Here is a 23,611-nt window from a genome sequence, read left to right as displayed (position 1 = left end):
ATCTATTAAGATATTTATGTAATAACAATGTAGCCAGGTGTAAAAGCAAATAACGAACTGGCTTCTAATACAAACATATCAAACTTTCAAGTGAATATCACAATTTCAAACAATGTCCAAGGCTCGTCCAAAACGTTTCCAACCCGAAAATTATCTGGACTTGATTAGGAATTGAACCTAATATTTAGGAGCTCAAGCTAGTCAGAGTTGGTTCTAGATAACGATCTAGAACTACGAGGGAGATCCTGCAGAACTTTGGTGCTCGATATACCACTCGGCAACAAAGCGATGGTATACGAGTTCCAAAGTTCACAAGCAAACCCAAGCCCGTCCAGCTTCCGCTCTAAACCCTTTGTTCAGGACTTTAACCTGATCATTCATTTTCCAGATTGTGTATGTCTGTTCCCGCGCGCGTGACTCAAACATGTGTAGCCTTCTCTATACTTTTTTAATTAATAATAACAATTTCAAATCCATCATCATCAGTGAACATGATAACTTAATATATCCACTAAATATACAAAAAATAAATAATTATACAATCTTCTTTAAGTAATACAAAAAATCATCAAATTGTGTCTATAAAGTAGATTTTATGTGTGAAATGCAAAGCCTCTTGAATTCCGCCATTGTTGCTGCACGTTTTATTTGTCTTGGCATCGAATTGAAAAAATTTATTCCTTTGTACAACAGAGAGTTCTGTGATCTTCTAAACAAAAAATGTGGTGTTCTTGCATCTTCCGCGTTTCTAGTGTTGTACGAATGTAAATCTCTTCCTCTTTCAATTCGATCACACAAATATCGAGGTAGCATCCCATTAAGAATTTTATATAGAAACACCATTGTCAAAAAATAAACTCTTTGCTTCACAGAAAGCCATTGCAATGCGTCCAGCATAATATGTGAGGAAGTGTATCTATTACATCTTAAAATTAATCGCATAACTTTATTTTGCAAGCGCTGCAACTTCAATATTTGTGTATCGTTTGCAAGGAACAGGATGGATGAACAAAAATCTATATGTGGTGAAATGATTGACTTATATAAAAGAATTTTACTACTAATCGTCAATTCATTTTTTAAACGGCACAAGACACCGTACTTTTTCGCCATTTTTTTGATGACATTATCAATGTGAGACTTAAAAGTTAACTTGTCATCAATGATTACTCCAAGATACTTTAGTTCATTTACGCGATCAATAGTCTCACCATCAATTTCAACGTTTACGTCTGGCTTGAAGTTGGCTGAAATAATCATATATTTTGTCTTGCTAATGTTGAGTTTAAGTTGTTTAAATTTTAACCAATTCGAAAGATAATGTAAATCTTGGTTTAAATGTGATACAATTTCATTAGGGTCCTTAGCCGCAATGAATAGAACAGTGTCGTCCGCAAACAAATTTATGTCGCAGAACCGTAAAACTCGTTTCATGTCATTGATATAAATTATAAACAAAAGGGGCCCCAATACACTTCCTTGCGGTACACCAAGTGTGTTGGCAAGGGAATCAGAATTCAAATTATCAAAGCGAGTTTTCTGAGTTCTGTCACATAAATAGCTTTCAAACCATTTATATGCCATCCCTGCAATACCACATCGCTTCAAGGTTTGTAATAATAAAGGCCTAGAGATTGTTTCGAACGCGCGTTTTAGATCCAAAAATACAGCAAGAATAGTTTCTTTAGCTTCGATTTTTTCTTTCCATTTTGCTAGTACCAGATTTAATGCAGTTTCACAAGAGTGTCCCTCTCGATAGCCCGATTGCTCTGGAATTAGCAAATGATTATAATTTAAGTAACTCATAAGCTGGCCTTTGACAACAAGTTCTAAAATTTTCTCTAATGTGTGCAATATGTTAATAGGACGGTACTCTTCGGCTTTATCCGTTCCATTAACTTTGGGAATAGGAATCACAAGCGACTCTTTCCAAACTTTAGGCACGTGCCCGGTTTGCAACGATTCATTAACAAGGTCCAGCAAGTCGTGTCCAATGACATGAAAGCAATCTTGTATTACTTTTGCGTTGACATTGTCGATACCAGCCGATCTCTCTAAAGAAAAACAAATATCTTTCAACTCTGCAAAAGTAATTGGGCGGAAACCATCAAATCTAATATTGCTAAGGATCGGTTGTATTATTTCGTGAGGTTCACTAACCAAATCAATACCTTGATTGATCAGCTGAACACTATCAACGAAATAACTGTTAAATTTATTTACTATAACTTGCGTCGATTGTTCTTCAATGCCATTGAAAGTTATGGATCGCGGAGAATTATCTTTACTCTTAATCAACTGTTTTAAAATTTTCCATAACTCTTTACTGTTATGTTGATGGTGATCAATCTTCCGTTGTATATAATCACATCGAGCCTTTTTCAAGGTGCGTGAATATACGTTACGAGCGGCTGTGTACCTAACCCAATCATCACTATTATTGCTTCTACGAAACTTCTTGTACTTTTTATCTCTTTCACGTTTCAAACGTACTAGATCTAAAGAGTACCAGTTGTTTGTATTACGTAGTTCCACATACTTATCAAAAACAAGCTTATTGGTACACTCTTTTAGCGTGTTGGTAAGCACAGCTGCCTTATGGTCCAAAACACCTGTTATTGAGAGAAAATCCAAGCTTCTCGAAACAAGCTGAGACACTGCCTGCTTCGAATATCTATTCCAGCACTTTATCTTTACTTTATCATCACATGTTTGGTCCTTCTCGATTAAAATAAAAATTGTCTCATGGTCAGAAATTTTACAATTGGCCTCTGTAACAGAATGGACCTTGTCAAAGTTTGAAAACACGTGATCAATTAGTGTTCGACTGTGTCTGGAAATTCTAGTAAATTGACTAACCGTTTGCCTTAAATTGAAAAAATCTGCTAATTGCTTTAATTGGTTCGAATTTGATCTATTCAGCCAATCAATATTAAAGTCACCAGCAATAATATTTAATTTATTTAAGTCAACAAAATTATCCCACCAGTTGTCTAAAATTTCCAAAAAGCGCTGATTATTTGAACTAGGGGAATGATATATTACTCCAAAATTTCCAATCGTCATGCCTCTTTCAACTGAAATACCTAGAAACCAATTGTTCTCAACGGATTCGTTGGTACGAACGTTGAATTTAACTGATTCCTTGGTTTTGCTGCAGGTTGCGAAGTCCAAACGTTTGCTAGTCGAAATTTTTCCTTCAACATTTTATCCGTTTTTACGATTGTATCTACTATATAAGCAAGTTAAACTTGTTTGCAATCATTTTTATGCATTTTAATGCTTAATACTGGGTTGAAGGACAAATAAACATTGGCGTCCCTAGGTTGCTATTGTCTCGTCTTGTCCGTTATTTTCGAAGGAAATTGGTCTAAATTTAATGCTTGATGTTTGAAAAATACCATACCCAAGTAACAAATTCAATTTTAAGATGCATTTGAAGAGGTTTCCAGCATTTGCTCCTTAAAACCGAATATAAAACTTGCAATTCTACAAATCTGCGATAACACCCATAAAACCCTTATAAATCTAGGGAGGCCCACACTCAAGAAGGTTCTCAAGAATATTTCCAAAGGTCTTTTTAAAACTTGTAATTCTTGTCGATATGTATTTATAATGACTTCCAAGAGTCGGTTGAAACTAAAAGAAAACCACCACAAGTGTTGATGATTTTATGGTTGTCGTCTCAAAGAACACTTGCAAGACATCATACACTTTTCACAGTCTTAATTTTTTTAAAGTGACTAAAAGCTATAAGAGAAAAAGCATTCACAGATATTGCTTTTCCAAAATAGATATAAATGAAAATTGAAAATAAAGCAGCTGCTTTGTTGTCAATGAAAAATTTTTCATGTCACGCTCAGTTTGTCGATGTTTTGTGACATGAAAGTTAGAAAATTTTAACGCGCCGGTTATTTTAATTTAATTAATAAAGAAAAATTCAATAATTTTATGAAGAAGTTGATAGCTACCAAATTTTTAACAAATTGCGGCAAAAAGTCTTTTAAGTGTCCGAACATTTATTTAAAAAGATAAGATCACTTATGGTATTGCATAACAACATATTTATAAACGCCCATATGCAATTGGCTAGAATTTCAAAAGTAATCAAAACAGTCCTGTTCGCCATTTTTTCAATGGTTTTATCTAAATCAATCTGAAAGCGCTTATAAGACTAACATTTCTTGCACAAGACAAAGAAAAATTTTCCAAGAGGTCGATAAGTTCATCTATACTTATTGTATTTTTGAAGAAGACAAGTTGTGCGTGAACAAGAATTGTTTAAATTACTTAAGCGGACCCAGTTTTTTACAAGATAATCATTCTAGTATAAACAAAGAAAACGTCAGCAAAGTGTCAATGTAAGATGTTTTTTGTGCTGGAGGTTCACCTACCACAATGAGTTTAATATTTTTTAAGTACAGCAGTCATTATGATTACCAATATAAATTGGTTTTAAAAATAGAGGACTGCACGGCAGTTCCATGCGTAAAGTTAAATCTGCAAAAAATGTTATATACTTTGTCGTTACAACCGTCTTTAAAAAACTACAATGTATACAGCCCTAAGGGTTGTACGAAAGGGTGACGTAGGACTATATCAGATCATCAAATCAAAGACTAATGTAAACTGCATTTCTGGCATATGTATGTTTATAAGAATCTGTGAGCGCCATTGTTTAAGTGAATGTTTAAAAGAGAAGAGCGGAATATTCAGATTCAATTCTTCAATTCTTCAATTCTTAATGCAATGGTGGCTTTAAAAATACGTGGACGGGGATGCATAAGTACAACACCTGCAGAAATTTCTTTTAAAAATTACTTGTGTGCATCATAAAGGTTGAAATGGTAATAAATGACCAATTCCTGTTTTATTTGTATGGGAGTCCTTATCCTCCTACCACAGGAGTGAGAGGCTCAAACCATCATAAAATAAATAAATTCAAAATAAATTCATGCCTGCAAAAAACCCCACATGCCAAATTTGATACCATTTGCTTGATTAGTTCTCGAGTTATGAATGAATTTTTATTTTATTTGTAACGGATCTCCCTTTCTTAAAGAAAGCACAGGTGCTAATCCACCACAGAAAAAAATCCCCCCCCCCTATTAAAAGACGGATGGGTCTCATTATACCATAGAAAAAAATCCAGTTCCGTTTGCTTGATTAGTGCTTGAATTATGAGGAAATTTGTATTTCATTTGTGTGGGAGCCCCCCCCCCGTCTTACGCCCCCCTTAAAATTGCTGTTTTTTACAAATAACATTGAAACCAAAGCACGTTCATCGCAAATATGACATGCTATTCGAATGTCCTTCTCTTTTGAGCATCTTTTGAATGGCAACAAGCACGTAAGTTAACGGCGTCGATTCACTGTCTTTTTCTCCGAGAAGGTTTTACTAGTATCACAGCTTACCGCTTGTTACATAGGAGAAAATATGGCACATACGCAAAAATTTCTGTTTTATTTGTATGAGAGTCCTTATCCTCCGACCACAGGGGTGAGGGGTCTTAAGCCATCATAAAATAAATTCATACCTCCATAAACCCCCACATGCCAAATTTGGTTCTTTTTGATCTTCATTTGTATGGGAGCCCCCCCGCTTAGAAGAGGAAGAGGTCTCAGCACACTATAGAAAAAATTATCACCTCCAAAAACCCCTACATGCCAAATTCGGTTCCTTTTGATTGATTAGTTCTCGAATTATGAGGTAATTTGTATATTATTTGCATCGGAGCCCCCCCTCGTAAAGAGTAGAAGGATCTCAATTCACCATAGAAAACATTCTTGCCTTCTGAAACCCCTATATGCCAAATTTGGTTCCATTTGCTTGATTAGTTCTCGAGTTTTGAGGAAATTTGTGTATCATTTTTATAGGAGCCCCCCTCTTACGCCGTCCATAAAATTGTTCTCTCGCCACCTCCATAAAATTACTGGTCATTTGATCTTTCCAACGACATATAAATTGTTCAGTTTCGTTCAGTAGTTTAGTAGTTATTAGCATTTGAAATCTTTCATTTCAACGTTACACTTCTATTTTCGTTTTCACAAAGTGCTACCCAGTTCCAGATAGTAAACAAAGACGTAGTCCTACGTCAAAAAATGCTTCAACTGCTTCAACCCCTTCGAACATTTTCCCAACACCGGCTAATGACCTCTATATTCCGCCAAAATACAATCGAACCAAATTTTCTAATAACATACAAATCTACCATTGATGCATCATCACCGGCATAGTCCTTCCTCAGCTCATTTGGACATCTTCATTGTTGTTTGATTTCGCTGATTGTTCATATGAAATCTTGCTAAAGTTTCAATTAAAAGATCCATATTTGTCCAATTTTCTCCTGGTTCAGACGCCCATTTTGACAGATCAGTTGTTTACACTAGAATGTTCTTTCTTCAGAGTATGATTTTTCTTACAAGAATATACGGTTTTAAGACGGTTTTATGGTAGTATTGTTAAAACAAACCAATCTTGCAGAAGAATGCCATAAATTTTTGTCAAAACTATTGCTAGGTTTCAAGGAGCGTCGTTTTTGAGCAAAAATCAAGTATCCTTTAAAACCGCTTATAAGGTGAATTACACTTATTGATATTTCAGTTTTATGAGTGTTTCTTCAAGTCTCCTTCAATCATACTTCAGAAATGATAATCAAATAAGATAACATTCACTTGTGGAAAAACATTATAAAACCTGATAGATTTTGCAATGCTTTGATAAAACTACTATAAGAAATGCATAAGACCAATTTGCTATTGGTTTGTTACTTGGGTATACAAATAAAATGGATTTTATTTTCATTACTCAACCTGCAGCAGCAATTTTTTATCGCAAATTTTTGGGGCCATCATGGAAATTACCATAATTTCTTTATTTTTCTAATTTTCTAATTTTGCAATTTTTTCTGTATAGACAATAGAAATACCTTTCCAATGATGTATAACACTCATAATGAAAACATTCTGATTAAATTTTATGGACCGAAAACAAAATTGGTCTCAACCTGCAGCAGTCTCCCCTATTAACATGCGCAATTTTCTGTAATATTAAACTCCAGTTTTTACTCCAATCTGAATATAGGTCCCACTTGCCCTGGTAAATGGGGCAAATGGAACCTATCGCCATGTTTTTAAAAAAATTCTCAGATTCATTTTATGTAAATCGATAGTCCTTCTTTGTAATTAAATCTTCGAAGTAATATCACTGAAGAGTTTCTGGGCCGCAAGAATTTTAAAATTATCATACATGTGTATTATCTACAGTCGAATAAACTCTAACTATGCAATTTTTTGGTCCCACTTGCTCCGGGGTACCTTATGTGATGTTTAAGTGACCTTGCAATGATGAGCCACCTGACAAAGAAATGGTCCATTTCGAGCCTTGATAAAAAATATAAATTATTCGAAACGTTGGTGAAAGAGAAAAACACCGTTTTTCTGCTGCAATTAAGACTGTAAAGCCGAAAGAAACTCCATTATTTCTCATTACTATATGAAGCCATGTCGTAAATTTAATTTAGATTAAATATGCGGTTTGCTGTTGACAATCACCTGAAAATGATGGCAATAAAATTTACTTCAACCCACCCGGATATGAATTGAATTTGAAAGTGCCAAAAAATGACTACATATTGTGAATTCGATTTTGCAATGGATCACAATCAGCACTTACAAAATGTTTTTAAACAAAAATGAGTAGTTTTCAGTATCCTTGAAAATGCAAGTTACTTAAATACAAAACATGACCTCATACTTGTACTGTTGCTTATTCATATCTAAGATATCTAACTTGGAATACTGGCAGCGGTCAGTTTGTAAGGTCTATTGGTATTAAATATTTGAAGTGCAGTTAATAAACCATTTCTGTTTATGAGTTACTAGCACCCATTAGGTTATTTCTATACAATGTATCGCTTTTCTTCACATATATGACCTAATAATTGCGTTCAAACATATATAATAATGACATACCTCGAGATAAACTTCATTTGATGGTCGAAAAGTGTTATTAATCCGATGAAACGTAATGTTGTAATGAGGTAGCGCATGTAATAGTTTGGCGATCAATGGCACTTTATATTGATCATCATCTTCAGGATAACCCATGATTGGTGGTGTAGAGCCCTGCATTGTGCCAATCAATCACACATATACACGCACTTATACTACGTTACACTCGGCACTATTTTAACTAATGGATGACTCGACTTCGCAAATGAATATCCTGTCTTCAATTATGCAAACGAAGGGAAGGTATTACTTCTCTTGCGCTGTGTTACATTTTTGTCGTTCGTGCACGATTGGAGAGATTTTAGTCGATAGTACCCTCGGTTCTTTTCGCAATCATCAATACTTTTGTAGAAAAAGAAAAGAAACCAGGACGTGTTGACCAGGATCAGAGACACAGCATGCAGCGACGAGAAGGGGAAAATCTCATACGCTACCAGCAAAGCACCCACTAGATTTAAGTCATCTTTTACTTGAGTTTTTCTGCAGCACACACTTAGGACGTTATTAATTGTCCTTACAGACTTAATTAAGTTCGTACTCCATGTTACTAATACTCCTTGCACGTTTACACACTTTTTGCGCTATTAATTAGAGCTCTTGAAGCAGTCTGGAAAGGTAAATTACAATTTTTTTCCTCGAAAAGTGAAGAAGAAAACATTTTATGCTCTCGGTCACACCCTTGTTTTCGTTCTTGGTCCTGGCAGCATAGTACATAGCATATCTATGCCAGGCAAACCAAACTCGCAAAGCATCTAAAAAGAACATAAAAGAGGAGAGTTTGTATGCGGCAGCGCGAAAGATGAGAATCTCTTCGAGAGTGGGATATAATGCAAAACAAACTCTCTCACATGCTATCAGCTCATGTTCACTTATGCGCGAAATAGAGGGAAGTGAGAAAGATTGTAGGGTAAAATTACCATTAGTGGACACTTCAGTGCTTGAGTTTTCTTCTATGAATTATTTTTAACTGGTAATGCTAAACACCCAACCTAAGGCACTTACAATATTAGTAACTTTCGATTAAGCCCGAAAAAGATCAATTTATGTTGTAAATCTCTATATTTTACATATTACATACATTGCATATGGTACATATTACATCACAACGCAACAAAACATTTTATTTGAAGAGTAGTTTATTCAACCATTATATAGCCAATATCCAGTAAACAAGCGCTTGAAAAACTATTATACAACAAAAATGTTTGTTGGGAAGCTGGAATATCTATTATCTATTTTTTTTGGACTCTTGGGGTTTATGATAGGAGAACGACCAGGTCCATTATAGGAATTCTATTGTATTTTGCTTGGAGACGATCCACTAGTGGCAACATGTTTTACATTAATATCCTGTTATGGTACCTCACTTGTTGATAATTTCGATTTTAAGGCATTAGTAATTCTTTGAAGCTAAAATTTTATAAACTGAAATGTGTGTTATATTTAATATTTTCTGTTTCATATCATATATCCTCAGAAATAAGAAGTACAAGCTAATAAACGCCAAAATTGTACCAGAGGGTCCATTATAGGTAGAGGGTCCACGATAGGTTAGCTTGCCCTACATCCAACTCTCGATTCGTCTTTCGATGTTTCAATGTATATACATAAGGGAGTATCTCATTTCTCACTGCCGTTGACGAATGGTTTCGAATTTGTCAAACTTTTGGATGTCACACACACACCATGCTAGTTTAATCGCCCTGCAAGTGCTAAAAACGGGTAACTGCTTCAGCTTGTGAGAAACCAGATTGCACAAAGTACATCGGGGCAAGTAGAAAAAGTCTCGCGTAACATGTGAAAAGGACCTATGTGCAAATGAGGGAGGCATCCGTTTCATGCAGAATTAACGGGAAACTAGCAGTCATTAACTTTTCGTCGGAAAGCCCAATTTCAGAAGCAGTTTTTGGGCCCAAAAGCTGGATTCTGTTTATAAAAATGGAAATACTGCATTCTTTTTGTCAATTTGAACACAGCGAATTTAATTACATGAACAGATTTTTTGTTTCAAACAAAAAAAACTGCTTTTGAAATTGGCAGAATCGATGATTCGCATTGCGGACGATTTGCATCGTCGTGAAAAGCGGAAGAGAGGAGACACGAAGAGAATCTCTCATACTTAGTAGCGTGTCTCTCATTTTTAGCGAATTCATAAATTAACCTGGGTTCGTGCTAACTCGTACCCGAAATTTATGAACGATACGGGCAGTTTGACAGATCGACCCGTAAACCGCAATGCTAGACAATTTTAACCTGCGCTTCAAACTGAATGCTGTCAGTTGAACCGAAATGTTATCTCGGTTAATTTATGAACGCTTCTTTGGCAGCACTTCGATTAAAACTGAGTGCTAATAGACCTGAGCCAGGTTAATTTATGAATTCGCTATTTGATACCAGCACAAACGTTTGTTATATCACCAAGAGCCAACTCAAACCAAAAATTTTGTTATTGCTGTTGTTCTTGATTCGAAAATTGTTAAACGGTATTTATTCTAATAACCAAATTTTTTGTACCTGCGAAGAAAACAAGTGATTTTTCTACATTTCTATTATAACAGCACCTGTTCGATTTTGGTACGCTTTACTTTTGGCAAGAGTTCGATTCCAGCCCATGTGCCAAGGGCAGTTTTTTTTAAATTGGGAAAAATATACTTAACTGATTAAGCCCGAGAAATAATTGAGTGCAAATTTTATTTGCATCACTAAAAAAAAATCCCATGCATTATTTTCGGGCATAGGGGTATTAGGGGCATAATGAGCACCCTAACTTTTGGCTGATTTAGGCACCCAAAATGACTGAATTTTTAAAGTGTCGTCATTGCAAAACATACATTCACTATCGATAATTAGAGGCATACTGTTAACAAATTGAGAAATAATTGACATGATGACGAAAACTGCAAATTAAATTCATGCTTCAAAAACTAAAAATCGGTCAGTGTGTGGGGCACAATGAGCACCCCCTGGGGCATAATGAGCACCCTTATAAACACATGCTTGAAGGGTGTATATAAGTATAACAACCACACACACATACACACACATGCATATACACATACATACACACATACATACACATATACACATACACACCTATACATACACAAACATAAAACGAGTCAAAATGTCGAACAAACTATTGACCGCAAGCCGCTTAAAGCCAATTGAGCCGCGGAGGTTGCCTCTGGAGCACACAAGGAATGTTTCGGATGACGCTTAACACTAGATATACCAGCATTTTAAATATACCTATTTATACCAAGACCAGTCAAAATGACTGGTGGATAAGAAAAGGTTGGTGAACGACTAAATAATGTGCAACACAGCCCTATAGTGGTCCTTAGCCTCTTATCCAGCAACTTCTATCTCCACTTCCTCGTGGTAGGGTAACCAACCTGTTTTGGACCCCATCTGCAGCTGTACATAATTTGGACACTTCCATTTGATTTTGCTGTAACTGTCCAAATTATGTACAGCTACAGATGGGATCCAAAATAGGTTGATTACCCTACCAGCCGGAATAGGAGTAACCTTAGCGGAGTTGTGATTACCAACCCTGGTGGAAACTAAGGTCGTATACCGACAGGCAAGGAGGCACTGTCTTGTCTCGGCACTATACGATGGCAACCCCATCATGAGACTCGGTAGCGTAACCCTAGTAAGGCAAGCTATTTTTATCTAAAATATTACGAAAAATCAAGAAAATTCAACTCGGAACATTTAGCATGGACAAAGGCGATGAAACAAGGATTTGGAATGGATGCTTCCTACCTAGAACTGTAAATCACTAAATTTCGTGGATGGCGACAGGATGTTGCTCGTTCAGTTAGAACCGCAAAAGTTCGGCATTGTGACACTACAGGAGATATGTTGCAAAGGCGGGAAGGTGTGGGGGATCCGTGGCGGCAAGGCCCAATTTTGCCACAACAGTGGAGCAACCAACGAGCTGAAAACGGGCTTCATAGTGATGGGCAGAATGCAGGTTCCCGAGAGGATGTGTGTGTTGAGGATAATAGGCCGTTTCTTCAACTACACCATCATAAACGTGCACTGGCCACACGAAGGTAGACCTGACGACGAGAAAAAAGCGTTCGAAGTCCAGCTAGAGGTAACATACGATAGCTACTCGCCACGGGATATGATCATCATTGGGGACATGAACGCTCAGATCAACAGGGAAGCAATATATAGTGATAATGGCCAGCGACGCATCAACTTTGCAGCTTCCCGAGGCCTGGGGATCAGAAACACATTCTTTCCCCGCATAAATCTACAAAACCACCAGGAGATCACCTGACCAACTAGCATTCAACCTAATCGACCATCCCAGGTAACCAATAAGCATTACCATAAGCAGTAAATCAATCGCTTATTAGCATATCTGGCGTTTTAAACAGCACGCTGCTGTATATTAGCTTTTTGAATGCGTAGCTGTTGTAAATTAGCATGCAAAATTCTATTTTAAATCTTCTTGTAGGTAATCAGCTGGTAACAAGCATTGTCAGCATTATAAGAGGGTTAGCAGTAAAGTAGCTGTATATTTTGCCAAAGTAGCAATTAAGTAGCAATTAAGGTGACTTAAATGCTTATTGGCGTGCATGTAAATAGCATTGGTAATGCTTATTGGTTACCTGGGATATTCTCATCGAAGGCCGGGTTTTCTCGAACATCACCAACGTACGCTCCCTACGGGGTACGGATATCCACTCAGATCATTACCTAGTAGCAGTACACGTACGCTCAAAATAATCGACGGATATAGCTTGCGACAAACCCACCCTCCTCAGTTAAACATTTGGTAATTAGGCAATCCGCAAGGTGCTGAGAATCACGTGCGTACTACGCGCTTTCCTCTGTGGCCAGGTGCTTCGACCCTCGAAAATAAAGGGAGCAGGATACGTTTGGCCATCAGTGAGGCCGCAAAACGCCAGAAGGAGAGCTAGCACCACTATTTCAGGCTAGTGAGATTCACAAGTTCTATGAGAAGGTAAACCGATCTCGTAAAGGATACACACCGAGGCCTGATATGTGTAGGAACGAGCAGGGAAACCTGGCCACAAACGAGCGCGAGGTGGTTGGTGAGTGGAGGCAGTTCTTTGATAGGGATCTCAATTGCAATATAGCAAAAGGAAATGGAGCAAAAGTCAACGTAGGAGAGCCTATAGGCGTTTTGACTTCCGACCTCAAAGAGATCCGGCGAGAAATCGGTCAGTTGAAGAATAGAACCGCCGAAAAGGACCGACTCTTGACAAAACTCTGCAATAATGGCCAAGAACCATTAGGAACAGCACTTCACTGTATAATTTCATGTTTCGGACTCACCGTTCTCCCGAAGTGCTACATTTCTTCATAGAATCTTGCACCAGTCATTTTGACTGGTGCTGGTATAAATGGCAAAAGCAAAAATTATATTTGTTACTAATATATATAAAGTAACATCAAGTTCATCAAATGTATTCTTTACTTATACCTACAAAAGTCATAACATCGTTTCTGAAAGCAAACGTTATATGTTGTAGAAATTTCAAATTGAAATTGCACGACCAGTCAAAATGACTGGTCTGGTACTAGTATATCTAGTGTTAAACTAGCTGTGTTTTAGTGTTGAAGACATATGCTTTTCCGTTTCCCCCTGCCAGCTGGTATACAAGGGTTCTGATTTCACGGGTAGTAATACATCGAAATAATATACAAAATATGGACCACCAGGTCTTGTTCTGTTGCGGGAACGAAAACAGTTTTGAAGGAATCAATTTGGTCCAACTCCTGCCCCGAGATTGCCCTTTCGTATGGCCCCACATACCGAGCTAACGTCTGCCGCAGAATGCCGTGGTACTTGGCGACTTGCTTTGTGGATATTCCGTCTAGCCTTATAGTGGCCAAGGCCGCTTGCAAGGCCTTTTTTGATCAATTATGTCTTCCGTATTCCCTTGGCATATTCATACCATCACTGTAAACAAGCATTGATGCGATAAACAAAGAAACTGACAGGTTAGTTAATGCGACATAGTGCTCGTTTCACCCCACCTAAGGGTGCCCATTTCGCCCCCAGTCAAGTAGTTAAAGTAAAAATGGGGTTTTACACTAATTATAGTATAAAATCAAAACTTTAATGAAGGTGAAATTTGAGATATAATGTATACATCATTTTGCAGTGTGCACTTGATAGATTAAGATATTTAAATGACCGTAAAAGCTTATTTGGTAGTGCACCAAAATTATAATTTTTTCAGCGTCTGGGAACCTAGTTAAGTTTTTTAATATAACTCCGTGTTTTAAAAGTAGAGATCACCCATTTTTTGATAATTTGATGCTGTAGTACCTACAGCAGTGATTCGCATGCCATATGATGTTACAAAATGCGTATTTTCGTATAAAAGGGGGGTGCCCATTATGCCCCTAATCCCCCTATAATAAATTATTTACCGATTTTTCTCACTAAGCGATATTAAATTTATCATCAACGTAAAACATGTGTAGACATGGGGTAGCTATGACATGGTGAGAGTTATTTTTTGTTAGAGAAAGCATAGAGAAAGAAACCCTCATTCGGTCCGTCTACATTCTGCAGTTGCGTCCCTTTTGGGCGGTTGGTACCGAATTGTAAACTTAGGCACAAAATTGAGCCACGAGCCCCACGAGCAGCACTCTGCGTGGGAGTCGGCAAATCAGGAACCCCGAAGTAAAGGTGTAACTCCGTGTCGATGACTGAATGGCTGGCTGCAGGGGTGAAACCTACAGAGACTATGGATTACAGAGACGACAAGGCACTCAAAATCCGCTAAATTGTGAATCAAAACGGAGAGTTACTTTTATTTGTGATAGTACTCTTCGTTTTAATTCAAAATTTAGCGGTTTTTGAGTGCCTTGTCGCCTCTGTAATCAATAGTCTCTGTAGTGAAACCATGCCAGTCGCAAACGGAGTGCTTTGGCCATTTGCCCTTACTTTACCATGTGGGGGCTATTACGGTCGGTCTTTGTTGTCCCTAGCCCAACAACATAGATATTTAGTCCCATTTCTATCGACCTTTTCGCGTGCCTAATGGCGGTTAGTTAAAGCCCTATAAAGATATACATTTATAGGGCTTTACGGCTAGTGGGTACAACTATCGGAAAAATAACATGCTTTTGGCAGCTCTGCTCACGTCAAATTGACATATTCCCCCTTGATTGTTGTTGCAAAAATATCAAGCGTACGTTAGCAAACTTGCCAAAAGCATTTAAATATTTTCCAAAAGTTGTGCCCACAAAGCCACCATTGCATTCAATGAAGAATTGAATCTCAATATTTCGCTCTTCTCTTTTAAACATTCACTTAAACAACGGCACTCACAGATTCTTATAAACATGCATATGCCAGAAATACAGTTTACATTAGTCTTTGATCTAATGATCTGATATAGTCCTACGTCACCCATTCGTACAACCCTTAGGGCTGTATACCTTGTAGTTTTTCGGATGGTGATAAAAAAACTAAGGCAGCTAATTGAATTTGGTAAATTTCCCATTGAAGGTAATTATATAAGCTTACTTGTAAAAACTACAAGGTATACAGCCCTAATGGTTGTACGAATGGGGAAGGGGAAGAGGTCTCAATACACCATAGAAAAAATTCTTACCTCCAAAAACTCCCACGTGCCAAATTTGGTTCCTTTTGATTGATTAGTTCTCGAGTTATGAGGAAATTTGTATATTATTTGTATGGGAGCCCCTCCCTCCTAAAGGGGGGAGGGGTCTCAATTCACCAAAGAAAAAATTCTTGCCTTCTGCAACACTCACATGCCAAATTTGGTTCCATTTGCTTGATTAGTTCTAGATTTATGAAGAAATTTGTATTTCATTTGTATGGGAGCCCCCCCATTTTAGGAAGGGAAGGGGTCTCAGTATAACATTGAAAAAAATCCTACCTTCTATAACCTCCACATGCCAAATTTGGTTCCAATTACTTGATTAGTTCTCGAGTTTTGAGGAAATTTGTGTTTCATTTGTATAGGAGCCCCCCCCTCTTACGCCGTCCATAAAATTGCTCTCTCGCCACCTACATAAAATTGCTGATCATTTTTTCTTTCCAACGACATATAAATTGTTCAGTTTCGTGCAGTAGTTTAGTAGTTATTAGCATTTGAAATCTTTCATTCCAACGTTACACTTCTATTTTCGTTTTCACAAAGTGCTACCCAGTCTCAGATAGTAAACAAAGACGTAGTCCTACGTCAAAAAATTCTATGCCCTTGCGAGCGGCCTTCCGGCAGTTAACCGAACCATTCGCCATGGCGGACGAAATCATGCGTGTAGGTATATGGCGGACGAAAACACCCAGTTATGACCCGAGTATACCGAAATTTGGACAAAATCAAGTGAAACTGTATTATCCATTATTTTATGGCTCGAATGTGTCAGGAAACTTAAAATCGTCATTTGGAATGGTTTTAGGCTCAAAATATCGCAGGAAACTTAAAATCGTCATTTGGAATGGTTTTAGGCTCAAAATATCGCAGGTTTTTTATTTCATGCGCTCAGTTTCAAAGAAACAAATTACAAGTTACATTTAAATATTTCTTATCAAACTTTGTGATAAACTTTACATATTTATACCATTTTACACTTCAGCTAATGATTCGTCACAAAATGTAGACATTTTCATGCATTTTGGAGGCAAAGTTTTTTTCGCCATTTTTTTAACTTATTTGCTGCCATTTTTTACAGCTCTGCACTGTTGAGAATACAGATGAAATGACAAAAACTGACAGATTATCTCACACACACATCAGATTGATGTCTTATCTCGCTTGTAGTGATATATTAATAATGCTAACTATTGAAATTCAGCAGTAAATAGATTTTAACCGTTATGTGTACGGGAAATTTAACACCCATAAGTGTTCGGATGGGTACCCGGGTACCCACCGAAATGAAATGCTTCTAACTTTATCAATTCTTGACCGATTTTGGATCTTGAACCGTCAAAAGATTGGAAAATTTGTCTATTTTTAGAGCATGAGACTTACCAAGCCTGGGACCTCGTATGGTTCCCGTAAATCCGATTCTCCAGGACCATGTTCCGGATCCAAACCAAATATGTACAATTGTCAATAAAACCACACAATATTGGTATCAAAATTCATGAAATCACTCCAGGAGTTGATGTTTATCCATTTTGAGTCCATTTAACGAGTTGTCTTCGGAATGGCCATTCCGGAGCAGATTCCTGTGGGGCCTTATGAGACCATTAACCTGTTTGGACTGAAACCCTAGCAATATGTATATCAAAATTCACGAAATCACTCTAGGAGTTGAGTTTTATCCATTTTGAGTCCATCTGATGATTTGTGTCCGGAATGGCCACTCCAGAGCTTGCTGTGGGGCTCTATGAGACCAGTAACATGTTTGGATGGAAACCCTAGCAATATGTATATCAAAATTCGTGAAATCACTCCAGGAATTGAAATTTATCCTTTTTGAGTTCAGTTGATGACATGTCCTCGGAATGGCCATTCCGCAACAGGTTCCTGTGGAGCCTTATGAGACCAGTAACATGTTTGGTTAGAACCCCCAGCAATATGTATGTCAAACTTCATGAAATCACTCCAGGAGTTGATTTTTATTCACTTTGAGTCCATTTGATGAGTGGTTCCCGGAATGGCCACTTCGTAACAGATTCCCATGGGGCCCTGAGGCCACTAACATGTTTGGGTAGAAACCCTAGCAATATGTATGTCAAAATTCATGAAATCCCTCCAGGAATTGATTTTTGTCCATTTACGTCGATTTGACGAGTTGTCCTCGGAATGGCCACTCCGGGGACAACTTGTCAGATGGACTCAAAATGGATAAAAATGAACTCCTGGCGTGATTTCATGAATTTTGACATACATATTGCTAGGGTTTCTATCCAAACATGCTAGTGGCCTCATAGGACCCCACGGGAATCTGCTCCGGAATGGCCATTCTGGAGACAACTCATCAAATGGACTCAAAGTGGATAAAAATCAACTCCTGGAGTGATTTCATGAAGTTTGACATACATATTGCTGGGGTTTTTATCCAAACATGTTAATGGTTTCATAAGGCTCCACAGGAACCTGCCGCGGAATGGCTATTCCAAGGACATGTCATCAACTGAACTTAAAAAAGATAAATTTCAATTCCTGGAGTGATTTCACGAATATTGATATACATATTGCTAGGGTTTAATTCAAACATGTTACTGGTCTCATAGAGCCCCACAGGAACCTGCTCCGGAGTGGCCATTCCAGGGACAGCTTATCAAATGAACTTAAAATGGATAAAACTCAACTCCTGGAGTGATTTCGTGAATTTTGATATACATATTGCTAGGGTTTTCTATCCAAATATGTTAGCGGTCCCGTAAGGCACCACAGGAACCTGCTCCGGAGTGGCCATTCCGAAGACAACTCGTTAAATGGACTCAAAATGGATAAACATCAACTCCTGGAGTGATTTCATGAATTTTGATACCAATTTTGTGTGGTTTTATTGACAATTGTACACATTTGTTTTGGATCCGGAACATGGTCCCGGAGTTCCGGATTTACGGGAACCAGACGTGGTCCCAGGCTTGGTAAGTCTCATGCTCTAAAAATAGACAAATTTTCCAATCTTTTGACGGTTCAAGATCCAAAATCGGTCAAGAATTGATAAAGTTAGAAGCATTTCATTTCGGTGGGTACCCGGGTACCCATCCGAACACTTATGGGGTAAAAAAATTCGAAGGCCCCCCCCTCGACCCCCCCTGCTGCTACAGGCACACTGTTGATGACAAATGGTTTATTCCCACTAGTTAGGAGCATTCTACGAGTTTTAGCTGGCTGAGTTGTCGTAAACCTTGTTTTTCGAGGCTATAAAGTTTCAAAAGGTACCCGGGTACCCAGCCGAACACATAACGGTTAAAAACGGGGTATGATATACCATACTCTAGGACATAATAAATTAATTAACTTGGTTAAAATCGTTATGAATTACTGTAAGTTTTAATGTGTTGTACACAATAGGATTGGGCGATACCGTATCGATACCCGCGATATCGATACTCGAAGGCCGATATTTCGATATATTTCATCGATACTTACGACGTCGATATTATGATAAATCGATAATTTCATCCCGATACTGTTTTGATAAAGCGGGATATGCAGCTGAAAAAATATAGACTAAAACTAGGCCAGGAAAGGCTCAAAAAAACAATTTTTTAGGGTTTTTTCTCGTGCTGTTTTCTTTTCAGGTAACTACTAAGCTTAATTCTCAAATTTACTTTATTGGAAACTAGCTGACCCGACAAACTTCGTATTGCCACAAATTAACCTGTGTTGTACATAAATCATGAATCTCGGATGATCTTTGTCACAATCTCGAGTTTTGCAAGCCCCCCAGTGGAAGGCGCTTCCGACGGCGGGTCACCGGCAACACTCGCGACCGTCTCGTCCTGAATGATCTAGTGTTACTATAGATAGTTTTTGTGGTCTTGTATTGACTAATGTTTTATGGAAGAGTCTCGAATTTCTCGAGTTCGATTAGTTTTTGAGTTTCGCAAAAATTTCTGTTTTATTTGTATGAGAGTCCATATCCCCCTACCACAGGGGTGAGAGGTCTCTAACTATCGTAAAATAAATTCAAGACTCCAAAATCTCCCACATGCCAAATTTGGTTCCATTTGATTGATTAGTTCCCGAGATAAGAGGAAATTTGCATTTCACTTGTATGGAAGCCCACCCTTTTAAAGAGGAGATGGGCCATAACTCGCTTTCTAAAGAAGAGAGGGGTCTCAATTCACCATAGAAAAAAATCTTGCGTCCAAAACCACTTAAATGTCAAATTTGGTTCCATTTGCTCGATTAGCTCTCGAGTTATGAGGAAATTTGTTTTTCATTTGTATAGGAGCCCCCCTCCTCTTAAAGTGGGGAAATCCATTGAAAATATACCATAGAAAATATTCTTGCCTACAAAAACACCCACATGATAAATTTGGTTCCATTTGCTTGATTAGTTCTAGAGTTATGAGGAAATTTGTTTTTCGTTTGTATAGGAGCCCCCCCTCTTAAAGTGGGGAGGGGTCCTTATTCACCATAGAAAATATTCTTGCCCTCAAAAACTTTCACATGCCAAATTTTGTTCCATTTGCTTGATTAGTTCTTCAGTTATGAGGAAATTTGTATTTCATTTGTATAGGATCCCCCCTCCTAAAACGGGGAGGGGTCCCAATTCATCATAGAAAAAATTTTTGTCTCCAAAAACACCCACATGCCAAATTTGGTTCCATTTGCTTAATTACTTCTCGAGTTATGAAGAAAATTGTGTTTCTATGGTACAGGATCCCCCCCTCTTAAAGTGAGGAGGGGTCCTAATGTACTATAGAAAATATTCTTGCCCTAGAAAACTTTCACCTGCCAAATTTGGTTTCATTTTTTAGTTCTCGAGTTATGAGGAAATTTGTATGGAAGCCCCCCCTTTTAAAGAGGAGAGGAATTATAATTCCCCTTATAAAGAGGGGAGGGGTCTCAATTTACCATAGAATAAATTCTTGTCACCGAAAACACCCTCATGCCAAATTTTGTTCTATTTGCTTGATTAGTTGTCGAGTTATACAGAAATTTGTGTTTCATTTGTATGGGAGCCCCCCCTCTTAGTGGGGGGAGGGGTTTCTAACCATCACTAAAACCTTTCTTGGCCCCAAAAAACCTCTAGATACATACTTTCATGCCGATTGGTTCAGTAGTTTTCGATTCTATAAGGAACATACAGACAGACAGACAGAAATCCTTCTTTATAGGTATAGATGACCTCGGCACAGCCGTTTTTATGTTAGACGACTTGAAACGAGCCGAACTATGCCGATTTCGGTACAAGTGCCGAACTGCAAGATTTGTTAAATTCGTTATAATCTTATCGATCTGGCAACCGTGCGAGATGATTTTGACACCTGGCGGTGCTCCCATTTCATATGTAAAATTGAACCGGAGATGTGCCGCTTGATATCTTTGAAGTGCCACGGCACAATGTGCTGAATGTCCGACGCCTTGGAATTGACTCTTAGGTAAAATCTTGAACAATGTCACTTACATGTTTAACGCTTATTGAACAGTAAGTGCGTACGATATGCGATTTTCAGCAATTCAAAACTGACCAGAGAGCACATAGAGTAGTATTGGGCGTTGAAGGCATTAACAAAGACTTTCCAGCTTTTTACGCGCCATAATAGCGGTGAAAGTGGCAGAGGTGGGACAGAGATCGAGCAGAGCTAGAACCGGAAAGGAGCAACTCCCGGTGGAACTCTGCAGGAATGGCCAAGAACCGCCAGCAACGACACATCACTGGATGGTTTCAGGGGTTTGGGAGAGAGCTGCCGGATGAGTGGATTGAGGGTGTGGTTTGTCCCATCTACAGAAAGGGCGATCGGATAGATTGCTGTAATTCCCGCAGCATAACGCTGGTCAAAACCACCAACAGATTTTGTTACGTCGTCTATCCCCGGTGGATGCAGAGTTCGTAGGGTAGTACCAGGTGGGCTTTTGAAGGCCCGTGCTACTACGGATCAAATTTTTACTCTTTGGCATGTCATCTAGATGTGTCGGGAGTACAACCTATCATATTTTTGTGGATTCCGGGGCAGCGTACGATTCAGTCGAGCGTGAACAGCTGTGGTGCGGTTTTTCATACGAAGCGACGTGTCCGACATAGAGATGTACTAGAGCGTGTGATGTGTTGCGTGCGTGTTTTGGAGGCACTCTCTTTGCTCAACATGTTTTTTATTGATTAATTTTTATGAATCCCTTTTTTGAGTAGCATTTCCTAATCCCAGAATGCCGCCTTAAATAGTATCGATAAATCTAATATCGATGCTTCACGAGCGATATATCGACGGTATCGATAAAGCGGCGGATTTGATATTGATATTCAATTATCGATACTTTCGGGAATTTTGCCCAATCCTAGTACACAATTGCTCATAACTTTCAAATTGAACGTTCAACTAGAAAAACATTTCAATAATGATATATGATGATAATAATGAAATTTTCAAGTGAGACTAATAGCGCATAAATCGGTTTGACCATCTCTGGGAAATAGACGATTATTATTACCTTGTCAAAACACATTTTTTAAGTATAACCTTTAAACTACTTATTTGTTTTCATTAAAATTGCATGAAAATTTTATTGATTTTAAAGAAAGAGTTTTCATTTGGTACTAAGATTGTTGAAATCGGTTGCGTCGTTCCGGAAAAAATCGTGTTACGTAGCTTACACATTTTTACCTATAACTTTAAAACGAAACGTCGGACCACGAAACATTTCAATAGTGATATACTAGGTATTAATTCCTTTCAAACAAAAATGATAATGGACGAATCATTATTGAGAAACATGCGATGGAAAAGAAGCGTTCTGCACATACACACACAAACAGACACTTTAGTTCTTCGAACTCTATCGATTGGTATATATGACTCGGTCCCCAGGGTCTCGGATCCATTTCGTGTTTTTGGACAAATTTATAAACTTAAATGCCCATATAGCCCTAGCTGTGCTGGCGGCCGGCCAAATGGGAATAAACTTAAATGAATCCCCCTTCAGTGTTACCTTGCCTTTTTATTGGCCAAAACTTAGGCCATTACAAATATTTAAAAAAGGTTTTGTCCCTCTGGTGTTGGGTCATTGAAGGGGGGGTTATAAAAAAGACAAAGAGAATTTTTTAATCGAGCAAAAAAATATGGATTTTAGGCATTTTTACTTAAAGTTTAAATGTGAAAACCAAATCTATTCTTGCTTTTAATAAATACGTTGTTATTTTTCATGCAAAAATCTGCGAACAAAAAGACAAAAAGGAAAGAAATTTTTTTTGGCCGAGTTTCGGAAATTCCACTGTTTGAACTTCAATTTCTATTTCGTGCTAGAAGCGTTAACTCAACTGGTACACTCATTTTTCGAGTTTTTCAAGCTGTAGAGCCCACAGACAATTGATTTTATAAAAAAAAATTAACTCATATCCTACAAATTATTTTTTGCCCCCCGATTTTTCAAGCCAATGTCCAAGGGCGGGGGACGGTTTGACAAAAGCTTTGAAAATGATTTGCAATGGCCTTATTACAAATATTATTCAAATTTAAATAAATTTCGTTTTGCTTCGATATAACGTAACGAAACTGAAAATAAAGTTGCTTTATGTCGAGGTAATACTGTATTGCAATTGCCGAATTGATAACACACGAAAAGCATAAAAACATTTTCATAAGGATAATTAGGAGATTGTAAAATACTTTTTGTCGAATCGTACCAGTATCTCATTCTTTTTGCCTTGCTATTCATGGCATTCAGGTGTTATCATGTACCATGCGCCTACATTGCCTACATTTTCATACAAACTTCGAATTGCGTTTTCTTAAAAATCTCCTCAGGATACATCTACATGACCAGTGCTGTGAAGTTGTAGTTAGATAGGACTAATATGGTTAAGTTCAAAGTCTGTGACCGATAGTAATATTTCCTAGTAAGAGAATTTCCATGCAGGAAACGATATCAACCCTTATTGTGCTGGTGTAGTTGGTTTTCATATTCTTTTAAATTGGCACATGTAAAAACAC

At 37.8% G+C, this 23,611-nt stretch overlaps 1 protein-coding gene across 1 annotated transcript in view; it reads right to left on the bottom strand.

The window, feature by feature from the left end:
• Positions 1–8,133, bottom strand: part of LOC128734146 (protein tweety) — a 33,092-nt gene extending 24,959 nt beyond the window's left edge. The window contains exon 1 of the mRNA XM_053828189.1: positions 7,975–8,133. Coding sequence (XP_053684164.1) covers positions 7,975–8,133 — 159 coding nt within the window. The remainder of the gene's footprint in view (positions 1–7,974) is intronic.
• Between the last annotated feature and the right edge of the window lie 15,478 nt (positions 8,134–23,611).

This window comes from Sabethes cyaneus, chromosome 1, assembly GCF_943734655.1.
Source record: "Sabethes cyaneus chromosome 1, idSabCyanKW18_F2, whole genome shotgun sequence".
Lineage (NCBI taxonomy): Eukaryota > Metazoa > Arthropoda > Insecta > Diptera > Culicidae > Sabethes > Sabethes cyaneus.
The sequence above is the reverse complement of the archived record's forward strand: the minus strand, read 5'-3'. Positions and strand labels throughout refer to the sequence as shown.